The 21,315-nt window shown below is 45.4% G+C and overlaps 1 protein-coding gene across 1 annotated transcript in view; it reads left to right on the top strand.

Moving 5' to 3' along the window:
- The first annotated feature begins 20,335 nt into the window (after positions 1–20,335).
- The window catches only part of UBE2H (ubiquitin conjugating enzyme E2 H), a 100,040-nt gene continuing 99,060 nt past the window's right edge, over positions 20,336–21,315 (top strand). The window contains exon 1 of the mRNA XM_082846018.1: positions 20,336–20,820. Coding sequence (XP_082702144.1) covers positions 20,768–20,820 — 53 coding nt within the window. The 5' untranslated portion in view covers positions 20,336–20,767. The remainder of the gene's footprint in view (positions 20,821–21,315) is intronic.

Raw genomic sequence — 21,315 nt, 5'->3', positions numbered from 1 at the left:
AGTGTAGTTGATTTACAATGTTGTGTTAGTTTCTGCTGTACAGCAAAGTGAATCAGTTATACATATACATGTACCCACTCTTTTTTGGATTCTTTTCCCATATAGGTCATTACAGAGTATTGAGTAGAGTTCCCTGTGCCATACAGTAGGTCCCCACTAGTTATCTGTTTTATATATAGTAGTGAGTATATGTCAATCCCAATCTCCCAGTTTATCCCTCCCCCCCCACACTTTAATTGTGCTTCTTCTTCTCCTTCTTCCCAAATACCACTTCCCATGCCCCAAATCATGCCTTAACCTGGCTCACTTATCTGTTCTTAGGTCTCTACTAAAGGGTCGCCTCCTCCAGGAAGCCCTCCCTTAAGTCCTCACTTTGGGGTAGGTGTCCAGACTAAGCCTCCCACATATGTAGCAGGTATGAACTGTTCAACAACAACGAGGACACCAATTATATTACTTAAAACATGTTCTTGACATTAACTAGAACCACCTCAAGCCCACCCACCTAGATTGGAGAGAAGTTCGACACCAGTTGTTCCAGAGATGGATTCCACTCCCTTGGATCATCAGTCAACCCTGGAGTGCTTAGAAGGGGTCCCCCAGGCTCCCCATCCTCCAGTCAGAAGAGGCCCTGGTTGGCTGTGTTGATTCAGGACCCGTTCACGACCGCCTCTTTGTCATTGTTGTTCCATGGATCCTGCAGCCTCCTGGTCCAGCTCCCTGCTCAGAGCTTAAGGATTTCCCCCGTGGAGGCCGGCTCCACAGCATCTCCCCCGCTCCCCTAGGCTCCAAAAGCTCTCCCAACCCAGTTCTTCTTCCTAGTCCTTGAGACTCTCCTGGGGTCTGGCGGCTGCCTCTTTCCTACCCCCTGAACCTCCCACCCCTTTCTTAGATAATAAAATCTAATTTCACTGATAGGCGATTACACAAATGACCCTCACCCCCTCCTGTTATCACCTTCTGGATGTAAAGATTTCTCAGGACTCTGAATAGAGGCCTGCTCACCATCCTGAAAGGGGAAAAATGCCTTCCATTCCCTCCTACAGCATCCACAGCAGCAAAAGCTGATTCTTAATAGATTATTACTCTGCTTCATGTCGCACATTTACATCTCACCCTAACCAAAAAGAAAAAGAACGTTCACCTGTGCTGTAATTATGTATGTTTCGGTCTCCCTAATAAATAGCCCTAGGCCGGTCTTGAGGAGAGATACCCCATATTACAAACCTTTGTATTCCCAAGATGAGTGCTTAATAAATGTTGGATGAATAAACGAATTGCCTGTGGAATTCAGAACTCAGTACAATATTGTACTTACCAGCTATGTTACAAGGATTAAATACCAAGGCCTGCTTGGCAGTCCCTTTTACTAACAAAGAACTCCTGCTTTTCAGAGTGTGATAGCACCTTGTCTTCTAGACTGGGGACACGTTTGAATGAGGCAGAATGTTTGTACTGGAATTTTCTATCATATGTGGCCAAGTCTTTGTCAACTTGTGAACATCAGTTCCATGGTCAGTCCATAGACTTGACATTCCTGATTCCTGGCAGTTAAGGGCCAAGGTGTTAATAATTTAGCCAATACAGACTCGAGAATATTTTCACCTGAGGAAAACATTGGAAGACCATTCATGTGGTTGGGCAGGCCTTTTGTTTCTTCATTTGTTTGTGTTAGTGTGTGGGGGGGGGGGCTTGTCTTGTTTTTGTTGTGCTTTGTTTTGTTTTGGGCTTGCTCCATCAAAACCTTGGCTTCAGGGTGTTAGTAAAACTGACCAAATAATAAACAGCTCAATCAGCACACTGCCCCAGAAACCGAGGTGCCATGGGATGAAATGTTTCCACCTGTGCTGAAAATGAACATTATTAGCCCAAATGACCACGGCAAGTAGGGTTATTCCATCCCAGAAGGCATGCAGCCAAAGGAGGGCTCCTTGGCACATTCTCCTTAGTACTTGTGACTCAAGATCTCCTTCCCTTCCCCTAGAAACAGAGAAGGGCTCGGAAAGGCACTTAGTTATCTCAGTAACAGACAGATTGTTATCCCTCAGTGAGAGGAATTTAATTCCAGAGATCTGTGTGTGGGAGCTCAAGGGATACCAATCAAAACACAGCAGGGTTTGAGAGTAAGGTATCTAATAACTAACAAACACTTATTTCTCCAAAGCAAATCATACCAAACACATTTATAGATTCTTTTCTTTTTTTCCCCGACTTAATTACTGATCTGGTCTACAGCTGGAATGCAGTGGGAAGCAAGCCCTCTGACTATAATCGAAAATACTCCCCTCGTTGCTAAAGCAGCCACACTCAGGTTAGACGTGAGGTCGTCCTGCCATAGTGACTTGGGCAGGGGGAGGATGAGCACCAGTAGGGGCAAATGGAGGCCTCCCCACAGGAGGGGCAACAGGGGAAACCAACACACTATGTATCTGCCACACACAGAATCCAATGAGGAGGGCACAGAGCAGAATGGGGAAATGGAAAGAGGATGGGAATATTGGAGGATTGAAGGCCGCTCTGCCACAGGAATCCCCAAGGGCTTCCTTAGAAGGCAAGGAAGTCCGGGAGAAAAATTCTCCACATAAACCTGGGCAATGGCCACCTGAGATGGAACTGGAGAAAGGGGCCTGGTGAACTAAAAAAAAGGAGGTAAAGGACTCCATCTAAGCAACGATAAACAAATCACTATTGAGCACTTGGGACTTCCCTGGTGGTCCAGTGGGTAGACTCCGCACCCCCAATGCAGGGGGCCTGGGTTTGATCCCTGGTCCAGGAACTAGATCCCACATGCATGCCACAACTAAGAGTTCAAATGCCGCAACTAGGAGTCTGCATGCTGCAACTAAAGATCCCACGTGCCACAACTAAGACCTGGTGCAGCCAAAATAAATTAAATGAATAAACAAATGTTTTTTAAAAATACCAACCACAAGCACTGAAATTGAAACTGTGATTAAAAATCTTCCAACAAACAAAAGCCTCAGACCAGATGGCTTCACAGGCAAACTCTATCAAACATTTAGAGAAGAGCTAACAACTATCCTTCTCAAACTCTTCCAAAATACAGCAGAGGGAGGAACACTCCCAAACTCATTCTACAAGGCCACCATCATCCTGATACCAAAACCAGACAAAGATGTCACAAAAAAAGAAAGCTACAGGCCAATATCACTGATGAACATAGATGCAAAAATCCTCCACAAAATACTAGCAAACAGAATCCAACAGCACATTAAAAGGATCATACACCATGATCAAGTGGGGTTTATCCCAGGAATGCAAGGATTCTTCAATATATGCAAATCAATCAATGTGATACACCATATTAACAAATTGAAGGAGAAAAACCATATGATCATCTCAATAGATGCAGAGAAAGCTTTTGACAAAATTCAACACACATTTATGATAAAAACCCTCCAGAAAGTAGGCATAGAGGGAACTTTCCTCAACATAATAAAGGCCATACATGACAAACCCACAGCCAACATCGTCCTCAATGGTAAAAAACTGAAACCATTTCCACAAAGATCAGGAACAAGACAAGGTTGCCCACTCTCACCACTCTTATTCAACATAGTTTTGGAATTTTTAGCCACAGCAATCAAAGAGGAAAAAGAAATAAAAGGAATCCAAATCAGAAAAGAAGAAGTAAAGCTGTCACTGTTTGCAGATAACATGATACTATACATAGAAAATCCTAAAGATACTACCAGGAAACTACTAGAGCTAATCAATGAATTTGGTAAAGTAGCAGGATACAAAATTAATGCACAGAAATCTCTAGCATTCCTATACACTAATGATGAAAAATCTGAAAGTGAAATTAAGAAACACTCCCATTTAGGGCTTCCCTGATGGCGCAGTGGTTGAGAGTCTGCCTGCCGGTGCGGGGGGCGCAGGTTCGGGCCCTGGTCCGGGAGGATCCCACATGTCACAGAGCGACTGGGCCTGTGTGCCACAACTGCTGAGCCTGCGCTCTAGAGCCCGCAGGCTACAGCTGCTGAGCCCGCGTGCCACAGCTACTGAGGCCCGCGCGCCTAGAGCCCGTGTTCCGCGGCAGGAGAGGCCACCGCAACGAGAAGCCCGCACACTGAGAAGAGTAACCCTCACTTGCCACAACTAGAGAAAGCCCGCACGCAGTGGCGGGGACCCAACGCAGCCAAGAATAAATTAAAAAATAAATTTATAAAAAAAAAAAAAAAGAAACACTCCCATTTACCACTGCAACAAAAAGAATAAAATATCTAGGAATAAACCTACCTAAGGAGACAAAAGACCTGTATGCAGAAAATTATAAGACACTGATGAAAGAAATTAAAGATGATACAAATAGATGGAGAGATATACCATGTTCTTGGATTGGAAGAATCAACATTGTGAATATGACTCTACTACCCAAAGCAATCTACAGATTCAATGCAATCCCTATCAAACTACCAATGGCCTTTTTCACAGAACTAGAGCAAAAAATTTCACAATTTGCATGGAAACACAAAAGACCCCGAATAGCCAAAGCAATCTTGAGAACGAAAAACAGAGCTGGAGGAATCAGGCTTCCTGACTTCAGACTATACTACAAAGCTACAGTAATCAAGACAGTATGGTACTGGCACAAAAACAGAAATATAGATCAATGGAACAGGAGAGAAAGCCCAGAGATAAACCCACGCACATATGGTCACCTTATCTTTGAGAAAGGAGGCAAGAATATGCAGTTGGGAAAAGACAGCCTCTTCAATAAGTGGTGCTGGGAAAACTGGACAGCTACATGTACAAGAATGAAATTAGAACACTCCTTAACACCATACACAAAAATAAACTCAAAATGATTAAAGACCTAAATGTAAGGCCAGACACCATCAAACTCTTAGAGGAAAACACAGGCAGAACACTCTATGACATAAATCACAGCAAGATCCTTTTTGACCCACCTCCTAGAGAAATGAAAAGAAAAACAAAAATAAACAAATGGGACCTAATGAAACTTAAAAGCTTTTTCATGGCAAAGGAAACCATAAACAAGACAAAAAGACAACCCTCAGAATGGGAGAAAATATTTGCCAATGAAGCAACTGACAAAGGCTTAATCTCCAAAGCATACAAGCAACTCATGCAGCTCAATATCAAAATAACAAACAACCCAATCCAAAAATGGGCAGGAGACCTAAATAGATATTTCTCCAAAGAAGATATACAGAATGCCAACAAACACATGAAAGAATACTCAACATCATAATCATTAGAGAAATGCACATCAAAACTACCATGAGATATCATCTCACACCGGTCAGAATGGCCATCATCAAAAAATCTACAAACAATAAATGCTGGAGAGGGTGTGGAGAAAAGGGAACCCTCTTGCACTGTTGGTGGGAATGTAAATTGATACAGCCACTATGGGGAACAGTATGGAGGTTCCTTAAAAAACTAAATATAGAACTACCATACGACCCAGCAATCCCACTACTGGGCATATACCCTGAGAAAACCATAATTCAAAAAGAGTCATGTACCAAAATGTTCATTGCAGCTCTATTTACAATAGCCAGGACATGGAAGCAACCTAAATGTCCATCAACAGATGAGTGGATAAAGAAGGTGTGGCACATATATACCATGGAATATTACTCAGCCATATAAAGAAACAAAATTGAGTTATTTGTGGTGAGGGGGATGGACCTAGAGTCTGTCATACAGAGTGAAGTAAGTCAGAAAGAGAAAAACAAATACTGTATGCTAACACATATATATGGAATCTTAAAAAAAAAAAAAAGGTCTTGAAGTACCTAGGGGCAAGATGGGAATAAAGAGAGACCTACTAGAGAATGGACTTGAGGACATGGGGAGGGAGAAGGGTAAGCTGTGACAAAGTGAGAGAGTGGCATGGACATATATACTCTACCAAACGTAAAATAGATAGCTAGTGGGAAGCAGCCGCATAGCACAGGGAGATCAGCTCGGTGCTTTGTGACCACCTAGAGGGGTGGGATAGGGAGGGTGGGAGGGAGGGAGGTGCAAGAGGGAAGTGATATGGGAACATATGTATATGTATAACTCATTCACTTTGTTATAAAGCAGAAACTAACACACCATTGTAAGCAATTATACTCCAATAAAGATGTTTAAAAAATAAATAAATACAAATAGAAAAAAGTAAAATAAAAGATATTTAAAAAAAACCAAATCATTATTGAGCACCTGATTATATATGCCAGTGACTCTGCTGGGCGCCAGGAATGTATTGTAAGAGAGATCTGGTTTTCACCCTCACAGAGCTTCTAGTACTGTGAGAGAGATGGACATCAGTCAATTAATTCCACGATGACAGTCATGAACTTTGGCATTCCACAAATATTCTAGTCTCCTGGTACTGACCAGGGCCTTGCCTTTGTCACACCAGCTGTATTCTCCAGCTACGGCCAAAGACATATTCAGCTCGAACACAACATCCTGTAGATCTCAGAGGATATCTTTCTTACCTCAACGTCCTACGGAGGCAAACTGTTAATGAACAAAATTAAGCTCATTTGGGATGGAAGGGGGTGTCATTATTTATTTAAATATTCTGGCAGTTGGCTGTCCAACCTTTCTGAAAATCAAGAATCTTACAGAGTTTTGCCCAGGAGTTCCACTTTATTTGAAATATAACATAAGAAATTCTTAAAAATTAGTTGCACAAGCATGCAGTGTTAATTATAACAACGACAAGAAAAAGGGATATGAGTATCCATGAACCTATCAACAGTTAAACACATCCTTATGATGGAATAGTTTGCAACAGCTAAAAACAATAGGAGCAGGTACTCATGATGTAGTAAGTGAAAAAAAGTTGATACAAACTCATATATACAAGATACTTCAACTGTGTAAAAATATGTGAACATAAAAACAAAAATATGCCAAATATTAAGGCAGCTTGCTCTGGGAAATCAGCTTAGGATGACTGTTACTTTTTTTCACACGTTCTAAGCTTTTCCCACTGGGAAGAAATCACTTTTAAAATCAGAAAAGGGTTATTACAAATGGAAAACAATAATTTCAGGCCTGTAAGCAGCTGAGGCTGAGTTTTGAATTCTAAGTTTTTCTTCCATTTTCCTGCTTCCTCCCTCTTCCCTTTGTTTCCATTTAAGGAACTAAGGGCTGGCAAGGTGCGGGTGAGCATTTGGTTCGGTAAGTTTTGAGGGGCCTCCTGGCACTCCTTGAAAATAGCAATCCCCAGGTCTTGGCTGCCCTCCCAGGGAGGAGAGCAGGTGACTCCATACACCACAGGGGCGGGGCAAATAGTTCTGTGACTAGCAGGGGAAGGGGGAGAGGGAAGGGGAGGGGAGAAGGAAGGGGACGGGGAGAGGAAAGGGGAAGAGGGAGAGGGAAGGGGAGGGGGAGAGGAAAGGGGAAGGGGAGAGGGAAGGGGAGGGGGAGAGGGAAGGGGAGGGGAGAGGAAAGGGGAAGGGGAGAGGGAAGGGGAGGGGGAGAGGGAAGGGGAGGGGGAGAGGGAAGGGGAGGGGGAGAGGGAAGGGGAGGGGGAGAGGGAAGGGGAAGAGGGAGAGGGAAGGGGAGGCAGAGAGGGAAGGGGAAGGGGGAGAAGTAAGGGGACGGGGAGAGGGAAGGGGAGGGGGAGAGGAAAGGGGAAGAGGGAGAGGGAAGGGGAGGGGGAGAGGGAGGTTAGCTGAGGCAGGGCAATGAAGTCTCTGGGGTGGGAGAAGCAGAGGTGGCTCTGGGGACTTTGCCTGGCAGCTTCCCTGTGCTAAAGACAGGCATTCCCACCAACTACTGACTGTGCCCCTTTTCCTCCCTTTCAAGGTAGGAAAGGAGTATTTGCTAATTTGGGGTAACCTAGAAATCAGGAATGGAACAAGGGAAATATCAAGGATGATAGATAAACCCTGGCTGAGTCTGGGCTGGGTGAAGTGTTGTACCCAACTGATAATCATTGGTAACTGGTAACCAGCCTCATTGTTAGGAAGAGGCCAGGCCTGTGATTCTGAGACCTTTAGTGTGTTTCAGAAGCTCCTGGGTAAGGGATGTAGGAGGTTTAACCCCTGTTTTAGTACTGGTTAAAAATCCTGGGCCAGGAAACAGTTTAGACAATGTAGCACATACTAGGATCCTTCCACACTACAAGGGTGTTTCCTGTCTTTAATCAGTGCCAGTGAATATCAGAAAGTTTCCTTTTCAGGAGTTCAAAATTCAAGTAGCCCAAGGATGAACAGGGCTGCAAACAAAGGCACAGACAACAACTGAGGGCAGGAGGAGGAAAGTGAGGACTGGGGCCTCCTGGGGAAACTGGGATATTCTATTTAGAGGTGGGAAGAAAAGGAAACTGGCCTCAGGGGACCAGAAAGTCTACCACTAACTTCAAGGGAGACAGAGTTACTTATACGTCAAGGAGATGCAAATAATGAAGGGAAGGAAGAAAGATCTCTTAGGGGCTGGAGTGGAAAGGCCTGAGGGGGAAACTCTGGACACCCTGCTGTCCTTCCTCTAGCATGTGCTCTCATTCTCCCTTGTTGCCCTTTGCCAAATGATCTCCCCGTGCAGGTAAATTGGGTTTATTTCCCCAGAAGGGGCCACGAGAAGACATAAGTTGTCTTCATGTTGTGTCACTGACTCTCAGATTCATTCAACACATATTTCTCTGACCTGCTTCTTCCATCAATAATTCCCAAACATTTCCAATTAGCAGGCCACTTCAGGAAAGGCAAAACAGCCCTTATTAAAGCGTGATGTATCTCAGTGCTTGCCAGACTTTTTCACATCATGGCACACATCACGGTAAACTGTAATATTTATGTGACATGAAGGATAAACTGTGTGAGGCTGGACACTGTCACCAGGCGCCAGCTGCTCCAGGGCTGCGAGGGTTCATCTCCTCCACACACCTGTAACCCATATGTTGGCACACTATTGGGAACCCCCAATCTGACACTTGGAGCCCAGCCACTAAAAAACAAAAACGCCTAGAATTAATAAATGGAAGTCATGTCTGTCAGCGACACAGCAAAGACCTAAACTACATGTCTTAAGTATTGTGAGCACATTTTAAATTTATGTCCAAAGCAAAACAAGGACACTTTATTTAAAAAATATTTATTTATGTATTTATTTTGGCTGCGCTGGATCTTCATTGCAGCGCACGGGATCTTCATTGCAGCGTGTTTAGCCGCGGCATGGGGACTCTTAGCTGTGGCATGCGTGTGGGATCTAGTTCCCAGACCAGGGATCAAACCCGTGCCCCCTGCATTGGAAACGCAGAGTCTTACCCACTAGACTACCAGGGAAGTCCCAAGGACATTGTAATATGATGTTGAAGTCCCTGGAGAGAGCCCGGGGGGTCTCTAGATATCTACTCTAACATGGGGGGGAGTACGAGGGCTCATTATCATTACTGTAATATTCATAGGAATATCCTTTCCAACCACGACAGGTTCTGAACCAAATGAGAACAAGGCTGAGGAATGAGAAAAATTGAGATGAAAACATAGCTTTATTTCTGATAAAGCTGGATTGGAAAATGTGGCTGGTACCTACATCCAAACGGGCTTCCTATTTTTTCTACCCAGATTTAAACTTACCCACACAGTCTTCAGCAAAGCAGCTGGATTACTGCAGGGCAAACACCCCCATCCTTCCTGCCAAGACTGGCTGCTTACCCCATGGAGTGCGGGAGGTCTCGAGAATTCAAGTTATTTTTCCAGTACCATTCCCTCCCAGAGAAGCCAGCAGAAGTTTCTATTTAATGGGGCAAGGTAGGAATGCAGGCTGATGAAAACAGCCCAAAGAGCCTTTGAGGGTTTATAAACACTTTACCCTCAAGTAAATGCAGAGTTTGACTAGGCTTCCTGGAAAACAGAGCTTGGGACAAAGCCTAAGGGTTAATGTTTCTGTGGAGAGGTTGCAAGCCCAGAGCAGCAAGAGTGAGGAAAAGAGGTGAGGCCGGGAAGGAGGGGAAGCAAACACAAGGTTGTGCATTATCAAACTGGCTACGGGCCCACAAGAAAATACACAAAGTTGCTCACTCACTCACTTGGGATGTCTCCAGGGATTGGAAGAGTCAGTTGGAGAGAAAGAAGCAGAGTGAGCAACTGCCAGCCCCTCCCAGTCTCATCTCCCTTTTTGGTCAAAGTTTACCCCCTGGGGGTTAACTCCCCATGTCTGGGCCGTGTGAGCCCCTCTAAGCAGCTGCTGGGAAGCCAGAGGTTCCTGGAGGCCAGCTGGGTTGGACTTGGATACTGTGCCCTGGCTCCCTTGGGGCAGTTGAGGTCACACCTGACAGGACAGCACAAGGACAGCAGCTGTGACTGCAGGGCTGCAGAAAGAAGCCAGCACCTCTCTAGCTGGGAGGCAGGGCAAGACGAGGCAAGATGAGACTGAAGAAAAGGTGGGACTTAGCCAATCTAGGAAGGTATATAAACTGGGTCCAGACAGTAACTTAGGAAAAAACTGTCTTTGATTCTGAAATTGCTCAGGCCCTTGATGCTCTGGGCAGTCAGATGTCTTTTGACTGCAACTTTGGTAAGCGCTGGTTGAAAAAAAGGATGTGCTCTCTCCTCATGATGAAATGATGCAACTGTCTGCAAGGGCCCAGAGGCCTTGCAAATTTGAGCCGGGCCTGCAACCCCAGAGAAGCCTGGACCATTGTTCTAATCGCTGACCCGACAGCCAAAAACATGGCATTGGAACAGCATCAGTTTTATTTTTTTATGCGTGTTGTGTCTTCGTTGCTGCGCGTGGGCTTTCTCCAGCTGCGGTGAGCGGGGGCTACTCTTCGCTGCGGTGCACAGGCTTCTCACGGCGGTGGCTTCTCTTGCTGCAGAGCACGGGCTCTAGGCACGCGGGCTTCAGTAGTTGTGTGGTGCACAGGCTTAGTTGCTCTGCGGCATGTGGGATGGAGCAGCATCAATTTTAACTTACTTATTTATCTCAAGCTATATATGGTTTTATTATATTTTTAGATATAATTCACGTACTTTAAAATTAATTCTTTTTTTAATGATGTTGGGAGACTTTTTGTTTGTTTGTTTATTTATTTGTTTACTTTTTGGCTGCGTTGGTTCTTTGTTGCTGCACGCGGGTTTTCTCTAGTTGCAGCGAGCAGGGGCTACTCTTGGTTGCAGTGCACAGGCTTCTCATTGCAGTGGCTTCTCTTGTTGCAGAGCACGGGATCTGGATGTGTGGACCTCAGTAGTTGTGGCACACGGGCTCAGTAGTTGTGGCACACGGGCTCAGTAGTTGTGGTGCATAGGCTGAGTTGCTCCGCGGCATGTGGGATCTTCCCGGACCAGGGCTCGAACCCATGTCCCCTGCATTGGCAGACAGATTCTTAACCACTGCGCCACCAGGGAAGCCCCTAAAATTAACTCTTTTAAAATATACAGTTCAGTGGTTTTAGATCATTCACAAGATTTTGCAACCAGCAGCACGATTAATTTTAGAACATTACCATTAACCCCAAAAGAAATCCCATACCCATTAGCAGTCACCTTCCATTTCCCATTTCCCATTTCCCCCAGGAAATCACTAACTGATTTTCTTTCTCTGTGAATTTGCCTATTCTGTATGTTTCATATGAGTGGGATCATACAATATGTGGCCTGTTGTGACTGGCCTCTTTTGTTCAGCCTGTTTTCAAGGTTCATCCACGTTGTGGCATGTATCAGAACTTCAGTCCTTTTTGATGGCTGATTAATAGTCCACTGTATGGATATGTCACATTTATTTTTCCGCTCATCAATTAATGGACCTTTAGGTTGTTTACACTTTTTGGCTCTTATGAGTAATGCTGCTATGAACATGCATATACAAGCTTTTTGTGTTTTAATTTCTCATGGGTACATACCTAAAAATGGAATTGCTGGGTCATACATTAACTACATGTTGAACTTTTTGAGGAACTGCCAGACTGTTTTCCAAGTGGTTGTACCATTTTACTTTCCAACCGGCAATCTCTGAGGCTTCTAATTTCTACATATCCTCACCAATACTTATTGGTTCTTTTTTTTTTTTTTTTTTTTGGAGTACGTGGGCCTCTCACTGTTGTGGCCTCTCCCGTTGCGGAGCACAGGCTCCGGACGCGCAGGCTCAGCGGCCATGACTCACTGGCCTAGCCGCTCCGCGGCATGTGGGATCTTCCCGGACCGGGGCACGAACCCGTGTCCCCTGCATCGGCAGGCAGACTCTCAACCACTGTGCCACCAGGGAAGCCCTTGCCTGTCTTTTTGATGATAGCCACCCAAGTGTGTGAGAAGTGATACCGCACTGTGGTTTTGATTTGCATTTTCCTAATGACAAATAATGTCGAAAATCTCTTCACGTGCTTAGTGGCCATGGAGAAATTTCTGTTCAAATCATTTTCCCATTTTTTGCTGTATACCTGAAACTAACACAACATTGTTAATCAACTATACTCCAGTATAAAACAAAAAGTTAAAAAAAATCATTTTCCCATCCTTAAATTGGGTTATTTATGTATTGTTGAATTGTAAGAATTCTTTATATATTCTGGATAGTGTTTATGTCAGATATGTTTGCAAATACTTTCTCCACTCTCTGGGTTGTCCTTTGCTTTCTTGATATGTCCTTTGAAGTACAAAACTTTTAAATCAAAAAACATATGTTGATGCATATCTTTTTATTACTTTATGTATGTATATATCAATGTGTACTGTTTAAAACTGAGTTATAATTGACATAGCATTATATTCACTTCAGATGTACAACATAGTGATTTGATATATGTATATATTTTGAAATGTTCATTTTAACCAAGAAGAATGTGATTAAATCAAAGCTATCATGGTAGAGTTTGGTAACATCCCTCCCCACCTTCTGCCATTGCGGGCCAGTCAGCTGAGGGCACATTTCCTGGACCCTTTGCCATTTGACCACTGGAGTAAGGCCAAGGCAGCCAGAGCGCCCTAGGGAAAACCAAACTGCTTCCTGAGACATTGGGAGAAAGTCAGAGGAAGGATATTTAGAAAGGAAAAGGGAACAGGAGTCCCATTTGCTCACTTTTTTCTTTTTCTTTGCTCAACTAAGCAAATTCATACACCTCACTTTCCCCTAATGCAACCTCTTCATTTCTCCCCCTGCATAGCAAAAGAGACTTGGCAGGCATTGAGAGGAATAAGAAAAAAATGGCTAAGTCTTTTCAGACTTAACCAAAAATTTTTTAAGGTCCTGACTCAATGTAAAGTATCCCATGTGTAACCTTCCTGGTATTAGGCAGTTTTCCCCACAGTCTACTGGGGGCGAGCTGATGAGTTCCCCAGGTGCCCCATGAGAGCTGGGATTGGAATTCAGAACCCCAGATTTTGAGGCCATCTGCCTTAGGGCCAGAGCCTCTCCCTCCCTTCCCAGAGAGCCAGATCGGGGCGCTGGGTGTGGAAGCCTTGACTCCACACATTCTGCCTTTTTTAAGAGCAAATGTCTGTTTTAGGCACAGAAAATACAAAGAGGAATAAGACAGCTCCTACCCACAGGGCAGTAGGGAAGCTGCACCAGAAACAAGTAGCCACTCCAACCACGTGACACACATGAAATAGAAGTGCTGGGTACACATGGGCCCTGGCAAGCCTGCCTGTGACTCCAGCAGGTGGCCTTAGATGGGCAGCTGCGTCTGCCCTTGAAGGGGACCTGGACGTGCTGCAGCCCCACAAGCTGGAGGAAAGGGCTAGCCCCACATTTGTTGGGGCAAAATGGGGTGTCTGCCCCAGAGAGGGTAAAGTAAGACATTTAGTGAAAAGAAAAGTTGTGGCTCTTCAAGGAGAGGAGAGAACAGAGGGTGCGAAAAGATGGGAGAGGAGGGAAGAGGATGTTTGGTCAACAGTTGTTCCTGCTGTGACTCGGAGCAACAAGGAAGAGTAGGACTTTTTTTTTAATAATACCTTTGTTGAGCTATAATTCATATACCATACAATCCACTCTAAGTGCACAATTCAATGTTTTTTAGTATATTCACAGAGTTGTGCAACCATCACCACAATTTTAGAACATTTTCATCACCTTGAAAAGACACCTGTGCCCCTTAGTGGTAACCCCGCCCCCCACTCTGCCTATTCCCCCAGCCCTAGACAACTACCGATTTACTTTCTGTCTCTATACATAGTTCTATTCTGCACATTTGACATAAAAGAAATCATACAATGTGGTCTTTTGTGACTGGCTTATTTCTCTTTGCATAATATTTTCAAGGTTCATCCAGGGTGAATCAATATTTCATTTCTCTTCACTGCTAAATAATATCTCACTGTATGGTTACACCACATTTTATTTATCCATTCATCAGTTGATGGACATTTGGGTTGTTTCCACTTGGCATCATGAATAATGGTGCTTATAAACGTTTGTGTACAAGTTTTTATATGGAGGAGTAGGACTTTCCAGTTAGTCCTTATCAATTATTTATTAACTGCCTATTGTGTATATAGCACAGTGATAGGTGTAGGGGTGAGGGAAAGGATGTAGGAGGGCCGAGACCCAAAGAACTATAAATATAATTCCCCAACTGTCCTCTGACTAAAGAGATATAAAATCAAAATACATTAGGTGAATCTTCAGTGGATTCTGGCTCAAAAAAAAAAAAGCCGTAGAGGGGACAGTTAAAAACATCTGATTGTGGACTGGAAATTAGATGACATTAGAGAATCATTGCTCATTTTCATATGTGTGCTAATGATATGGTTATAAAGGAGAATGTCCTGATTTGCAGGGTATGCATGCTGAAGAAGTATGTAGGGTTGAAGTGTCATGGTGTCTGAAGGTTATTTTCAAAAATTTAGCAAAAAAAAAGGTACACACTTGACTACATGCAAGTAAAACAAATATGGCAAAATGTTAACAGTTGTTAAATCTGGATGGTGGGTATTTGGGTGGTCATTGTACTATTTTCTCAAATTTTCAGCATATTTGAACATTTCCAAAATAAAAATCTAAAAAAATTACAAAGCAAAAAAAACTGAAAGCAAGGTAAGCACATAAAAGTAAGTGGCCTATCTTTTAAAACAAGGTAGTCGGGGAAGGCCTCTGAAGGCAGGACATTTGAATAAATGCAGGAAGGAGGGAGTTGGCCATGAGGACCCAGGGGAAGGGCATTCCAGGAAGAGGGAACAGCCATCTCAGGGGCCCTGAAGTGCAAACGGGCTTGGTGTATCCCTGGACACAAGCACTGAGAGAGGCTGAGGGGATGTGAGGGAGGCAGGAGATGAGGTTGAAAAGGTAGCCTAAATCCAGATTACACAGCATCATAGAATTAAGATTTTAGTTTAAGGATGACCTACTAAAGGACCATGAGTGGAGAGTTACTTGGGTCAAATTATATTTTAAAACATCTCTCTGGTTCCTGGGTGGAGAATAGGCTGTGAGGTGAGGGTGGGGGTCATAGTGGACAAGAGTGGAAACAGAGAGGCTGAATAATAGGATTTATTGCAGATGAGCGTGGCGTCACAGATTAGGTGATGGCACAGGGAGAAGGGCTTAGTTTTGGCAAATATGTCCCAGAAGGGGAGTTCTCACGGAGTTTGTTGATGGACTGGGTGTGGGAATGAGGGGAAAAAACAGTCAAAGGAGACTCCAAGGACAGTCTGAGCATCTGGCCAAATGGTGGCGCCATTTGCTGAGACAGGGAACTCTGGAGGGGAGGCACAGGCTTTTCCTTTCCAGAGGAACATTACTTTGGTTTAGAATGGCCTGGAAGTCTTTGTCGTCATGGAGGAGCTGGAATTGGGGTTGGGCCTTCAAAATAAGTTCATCAATGTCAACACATTAAGGTTTTCATGTGGGTTAACAAACAGGGTGGCACAGCAGGTTTGAATCCCGATGCTGCCATTTACTGGCTATGTGACCCTGAACAAATTACTTAACTTCTTTGAACCTGAGGTTCCTCATCCGTAAAATAGACAAAATAACAACTGTCCTGCCAGGTTGTTAGGTTGTAACACACCTTGGCACAGCGCCTGGCACAGAGTAGGTGCTCAACATATAAGGTTTCCTGCTACTCTATAGAGACCATTAGGAAGAACTAACTTTCTGAGCATCCAAAGTACTGCTTTAAGCTGTTTATCTTTTGTTGCCTTTTCAGCTAGAGTCGTCCTTTCTTCCTTTTAGTCGTATGGTATTTGAGCATTTACTGTGTACCACGTGCAGTTCTAGGCATTGGATGTATTGCAGTGAATGAAACAGACAAAACCTCTGCCTTCATAGAGTTTACATTCTGGTGGAGGGAGAAGACAAACATAGCTAAGTAATATACAGCATGTAATATATGAGATGGTGATAAGTCTTAGGGAGAAAAGCAAAACAGGGGAGGGGAAGAGGAGGCACTGCGGTGGAGCTGGGACTGCAATTTTTAAAAAATATTTATTTATTTATTATTTATTTTATTTATTTTGGCTGCGCTGGGTCTTCGTTACGGCATGCAGGATCTTTTAGTCGCGGCATGTGGACTCTTAGTTGTGGCATGCATGTGGGATCTAGCTCCCCGACCAGGAATCGAACCCAGTCCCCGTGCATTGGGAGTGCGGAGTCTTACCCATTGGACCACCAGGGAAGTCCCTGGGATTTCAATTTTAAATCGGGTGACCAGAGAAGGCTCTACAGAGAAGGTGACATTTCTGCAAAGACCTAAAGGAGAGAAGGGAGGAAGCCATGTTTTTAATCTAAGTGAAGAATGTTTCAGACTGAGTGGCAAGTACAAAGGCCCTGGGGCAGGAGCATACTTGGTATATCTGAGGAACAGCTAGAAGGCCAGTGTGGCTAGAAAGCTGTGAGTCAGGGAAGAGGGTAGGGGCAGCTCCTATAGGGCCTGGGAAGCCCGCAATGGCTTTGGCTTTAACATAGAGTGAAATGGGAAGTCCTTGGAGAGTTTTGAATAGTGGGGATCTGATTTATGGTTTAAAAGGATCACTGGTTTCTATCTGAGTGAATTCAGGGATTAAAGAGAGGAGGCCTGTTGGAAAGTGATTGTATATAGTAATGATAATGGCTTAGTAGAGGTGGTGGGGAAAAGATTGTGGATATATTTGATAGTAGAGCCAACAGGATTTCCTGATAGATTCAAGGTGCAGAATTAGAGAGAGGGGTCAAGGATTGTAAGGTCTAAGGCCTTTGGCCTGAGCAGATGGAAGGATGTATTTGGTTGAACCAAATGATGTTGCTGATACTTGACTGTTCTTGACCTTAAAAAAAAAAAAAGGTTATTTCGTATATTCTAACTTACTAGTGGCCATTTACTGAGAAGGGGAAAACTATGTGAGGAAGAGGTGGGGAGATTATCAGAAGTTTATTTTTGGTCATGAGAAGATGTTGAATAGTCAGCTGTATATACATGTCTGGAGTTCAGGAGCAAGGCCCCAGTCAGCAATGTATATTAGGGAGTCAGAGCATAGAGGGCAGTTAAAGCTCTGAGACTGGATGAGATCACTTAGGAATTAAATGTAGATAAAGAAGAACAGAGGCCTGGAGACCAAGCCTGGAGCCTCTAGCATTTCCAGATCAGGGAAATGAGGAAGCAGGAAGCCACGACTGGCAAAACAAGGGTTCCAAACAGGGGTGCTGGCCCCGACGAATAATGTAGGTGTGAAAAATTTCCCCAGCCTTGCTCTCTCCTTGAGCCTTGGCATTAGGGTATGTGTGTGTGTGTGTGTGTGTGTGTGTGTGTGTGTGTGTGCGTGCACGTGTGTAAGGGGGACATGATAATATCTTATCCATGACTAGATCTTTAGAAATTGCAACATCTCTTCTCCTATTTGATCTAAGCAAGGGTAATGTAGGTGCTATCATCCCATTTTACAGATGAGTAAACTGGGACACAAAGGTTAGATTACTTGCCCAAGTTACAACAATAACAGGTAGCAGATCTGGGACTATGAGGGGGCGTCTGTCTCCAAGTTCCACACTCTCATTGAATCACACTTGTTTGGGGGAGGTTGGTGCTTCCCCAGGGGGTCAGCTGCCAGAGGGAGCAAGCAAAGAATCCCATGGGCATGATAGCAGTGAAGGAGATACAATCTTTCCATCCTTTCTGTACAATCTTTCCATCCTTTCTGCTGCTGGCTGTTCTTGTGCCCCACTGACTGCTTCTATGGGGAAAAATTATAACAGGGTTACATGGAGATGACTTGAAATGAGTTTTAAGCTTTTATTTCTTGGCAGCAAGGAAATTGCTGATATTATTGCCCTCTTGAGGGGTCTGGACCTGTGATCTCAGATACCAAGAGCTCCGGATTTAAAATGAACCTATTTCTCAACAGAAATGGTCAAATGGAATCAGGAAGCCTTATTTGGGGGACTTTCACATTTGGCGGGGATACTGATAAATTCACTTTAGTTTTAGAGCCATTGGGTTAATAGGGACCTTTCAGAGATAGAGCAGCTTCTGGGCTGGGCTCTTCGACTCACTCCACCGAATGATGGGTTTCATCTTACTCCCTCTTAGTGTCTTGCTCAAAGCAATATATTCTCTGCAAACTTGTTTTCTTGCCTTTGAGAAGCTGCTCCTAAGATCAGAGGCTCCATTGGTCAAGCTTGGCCCTGCCCTGGGGAGAGATAAACAGGCCCGAATACATTTCCCAGATTGCAACACTGACGCGTCAGGCAAGGCTGCACAGCTGTTCCCTCACAGCGCCCCTGGTTGTCCCCGATAAGGAAGAACATGGCTCATTCCAGGGTACTGCCTTGTGTGCACACATATAAACAGACACTCGCAGGTCCCGGTGTTGTTTTAGAGCAAATTATTGACATTCTGAGTGGCTGAGACACTGGGGGGAAAGGTGAGCACAAACTGACTCCGCTCAAGGGAAGCTCCAGGTCCATAAGCAAAAAATAAGTCAAACCAAGACTGTCATTTGGCACCACTTTGGAGCTACTTTTTGAACCTACCTGGTCAAGGGTAGGCTCAGGAGTCCTCTGAAGCTCTGGAAAGAGGAGGAAAGGGTGAGGAAGTCAGAATAAGGGAGGTGGATTTATGAAGGAGCAGACGTCGAAATGCCCAGAGAGAAAAGCGTCTGGTAAAAATGTGAACATACCTTCACCACAAAGATCGACACTGTGACGTATTTAAAAAAATACCAAAAATGGGAATTCCCTCGTGGCCCAGTGGTTAGGACTCTGCGCTTCCACTGCAAGGGGCACAGGTTCGATCACTGGTTGGGGGAACTGAGATCCTGCATGTCGTGTGGCGCAGCCAAAAAAAAAAAAAATTAAATTAAAAATACCCTCCCTCCCAAATTGAATGCTCTTCTTCTTAAATGACATACAAGTGTATAAGGGGTGGGGCAAATGGGGGATTAATATTAATAATACCATCAGTAATATCATCACACCTTGTAATCAACACTTCACGTTGTCTTCATAAAAAGCAATTTATAGTTTACAAGGGGCTTTCACATGCATCTTTTCCATTTATTCCATCAACCCACTCGAGTGGGTAGGGCATTATAAGCCACATTTTACAGATGAGAAAACTGAGGCTTGGGAGGATATAAGCAATTAACTGAGGCATAATTAAGAGCTGGGGAGGGGCAGGTTTGTCCTAAGTAACCCAGGGCTAAGATACTTACTAGGAAGGGTGATTCCTTTAGCCTGCTCAGAGGCTAAATCACCATGGCATTCTTAAATAGAGCAGCCTCACCTTCCCTAGTGTGGTCCAGAACAAGTCTCTCTAACTAAACACTCCTCTGATGATTTTTGCTTAGTACTTAGACCACAGCATCATAACATCTGTGAAGATTAAAGCATCACGGGAAAATCTCTATATCCACCCTATGCCCTTCTTTCTCAAGTGTCCCATCCTTGACCAGCTCTTTCTGTTCTGGAAAAAATAGCTTCAGATCCTTTAAGTCTGCTACCTTGGTCTCAGGTGGGGAGGAAACGTCCTTATTTTCATAGGACATTATGGAAGCACAGGACCCACCTGGAGCGGTCAGGCAGGTGTTTTGAAAGTGCTGATGCCTACTGGAATCTTCCAGCAGTGGTTCTCAAACTTTGGCCTGCATCAGAATCATCTGGGGAGCTTGTTAAAGACTTGGATGTCCAAGGCCCACCCCAGACCTTCTGAATCAGAATCTCCTACCCTAAAACACATGAATATAATAATACTTCCATTCTTTAACCATTATCGTTTATGATGATGATAACAACACTGGCAGTTGAGCTATTAAATGAGTGGGGGAGTTGGGGGAGGGGGCAGAGAGCTGGGAGGGCAGGAGAAAGAGGAACTACAACTCCCAGAATCCCTCGAGAAAGCCCACGCTACGGCCGCGGCGGCCCACCCCTTTCGACAGCTGGGCCCGCCCCCTCCGATGACGTCACAGAGGTGACGTCACGGCGCCCAGAGCGAGGCTGGGGTAGAGAGGCCGACTGAGCTGGAGTCGTCCGCTTGTCGTGGGGGCTGCTAGGGAGCCGGCGAGAGGGTGAGCGGGCGAGCAGGCGAGTGAGCTAGCGCAGGCAGGAGGGAGAGTCGCGCGGCGCAGAGGAGCGCCGGGGCCGGGCAGCGGAGACTCACAGCCAAAGAGGGGCAGCCCGAGCCGGGCGCCGCGGGGTCCCCACCCCCACTCGGCCGGACGGTGCCCGGTGTTCCCCCGTGCGGGGGGCGGCGGCGGCGGCGGCGGCTGACGGGACCGGACAGGACCGCGGGGGTGTTGCCACCTCCACCGAGGAGCCGGCGCGGCCGCGGGCTCCTCAGAGCCGGGGCCCGGGGCCCGTGACAGACGGGCCGAGGAAGGGAGAGAGGCGGCGGCGGCGCAGGCGACGGGGAGGCAGCGGCGACACCATGTCATCCCCTAGTCCGGGAAAGAGGCGGATGGACACGGACGTGGTCAAGCTGTATCCTTCGTGGACTGGGAATTCGGGCTGTGCGTGGGGGGCGGTTTGGGGATGCCCAGGGCACCCCCTGAAACCTAAGCAGGGGCCTAGGGGCACTCCAGGCCACTGTCCGAGGCTCCCTCCCCCATCTCCCTCCCCCTAGTGCCTACGGAGGCTCCTTGGCACCTCCCAGGAGCCGAGAGCCTTCTCAGCTCCCCCTTTATCTGCAGCACCCCGAAATGTGCGTTGTTCCACGCTCTTTCCTCACCCCCAGTGCCCGTGACTTTTCTTCACGACGTTTGGACTCCCAAGTAGGCCTTTCCCCCACCCCCCCCACCCCCCAGGACCAGCCGCCTCTCTTCACCACCGAGCCCACCTTCTTTTTCCTGTTTGCTCGCTCTGGATTTAGGGACTCGAGGTAGAAATTCCCGAGAGCGAAGAATTCCCTTTCTCCTTTTCTTGAGATGCCTCCACTCCCTCCACTCACAATGCTTCTTGAACTGGGGTAACTCAAGT

The sequence above is a fragment of the Leucopleurus acutus genome (assembly GCF_964270905.1).
Source record: "Leucopleurus acutus genome assembly, chromosome: 9".
Taxonomy (NCBI): Eukaryota; Metazoa; Chordata; class Mammalia; order Artiodactyla; family Delphinidae; genus Leucopleurus; species Leucopleurus acutus.
Note: the sequence above shows the minus strand (reverse complement) of the source record. Positions and strands in the feature narration are given on the sequence as shown.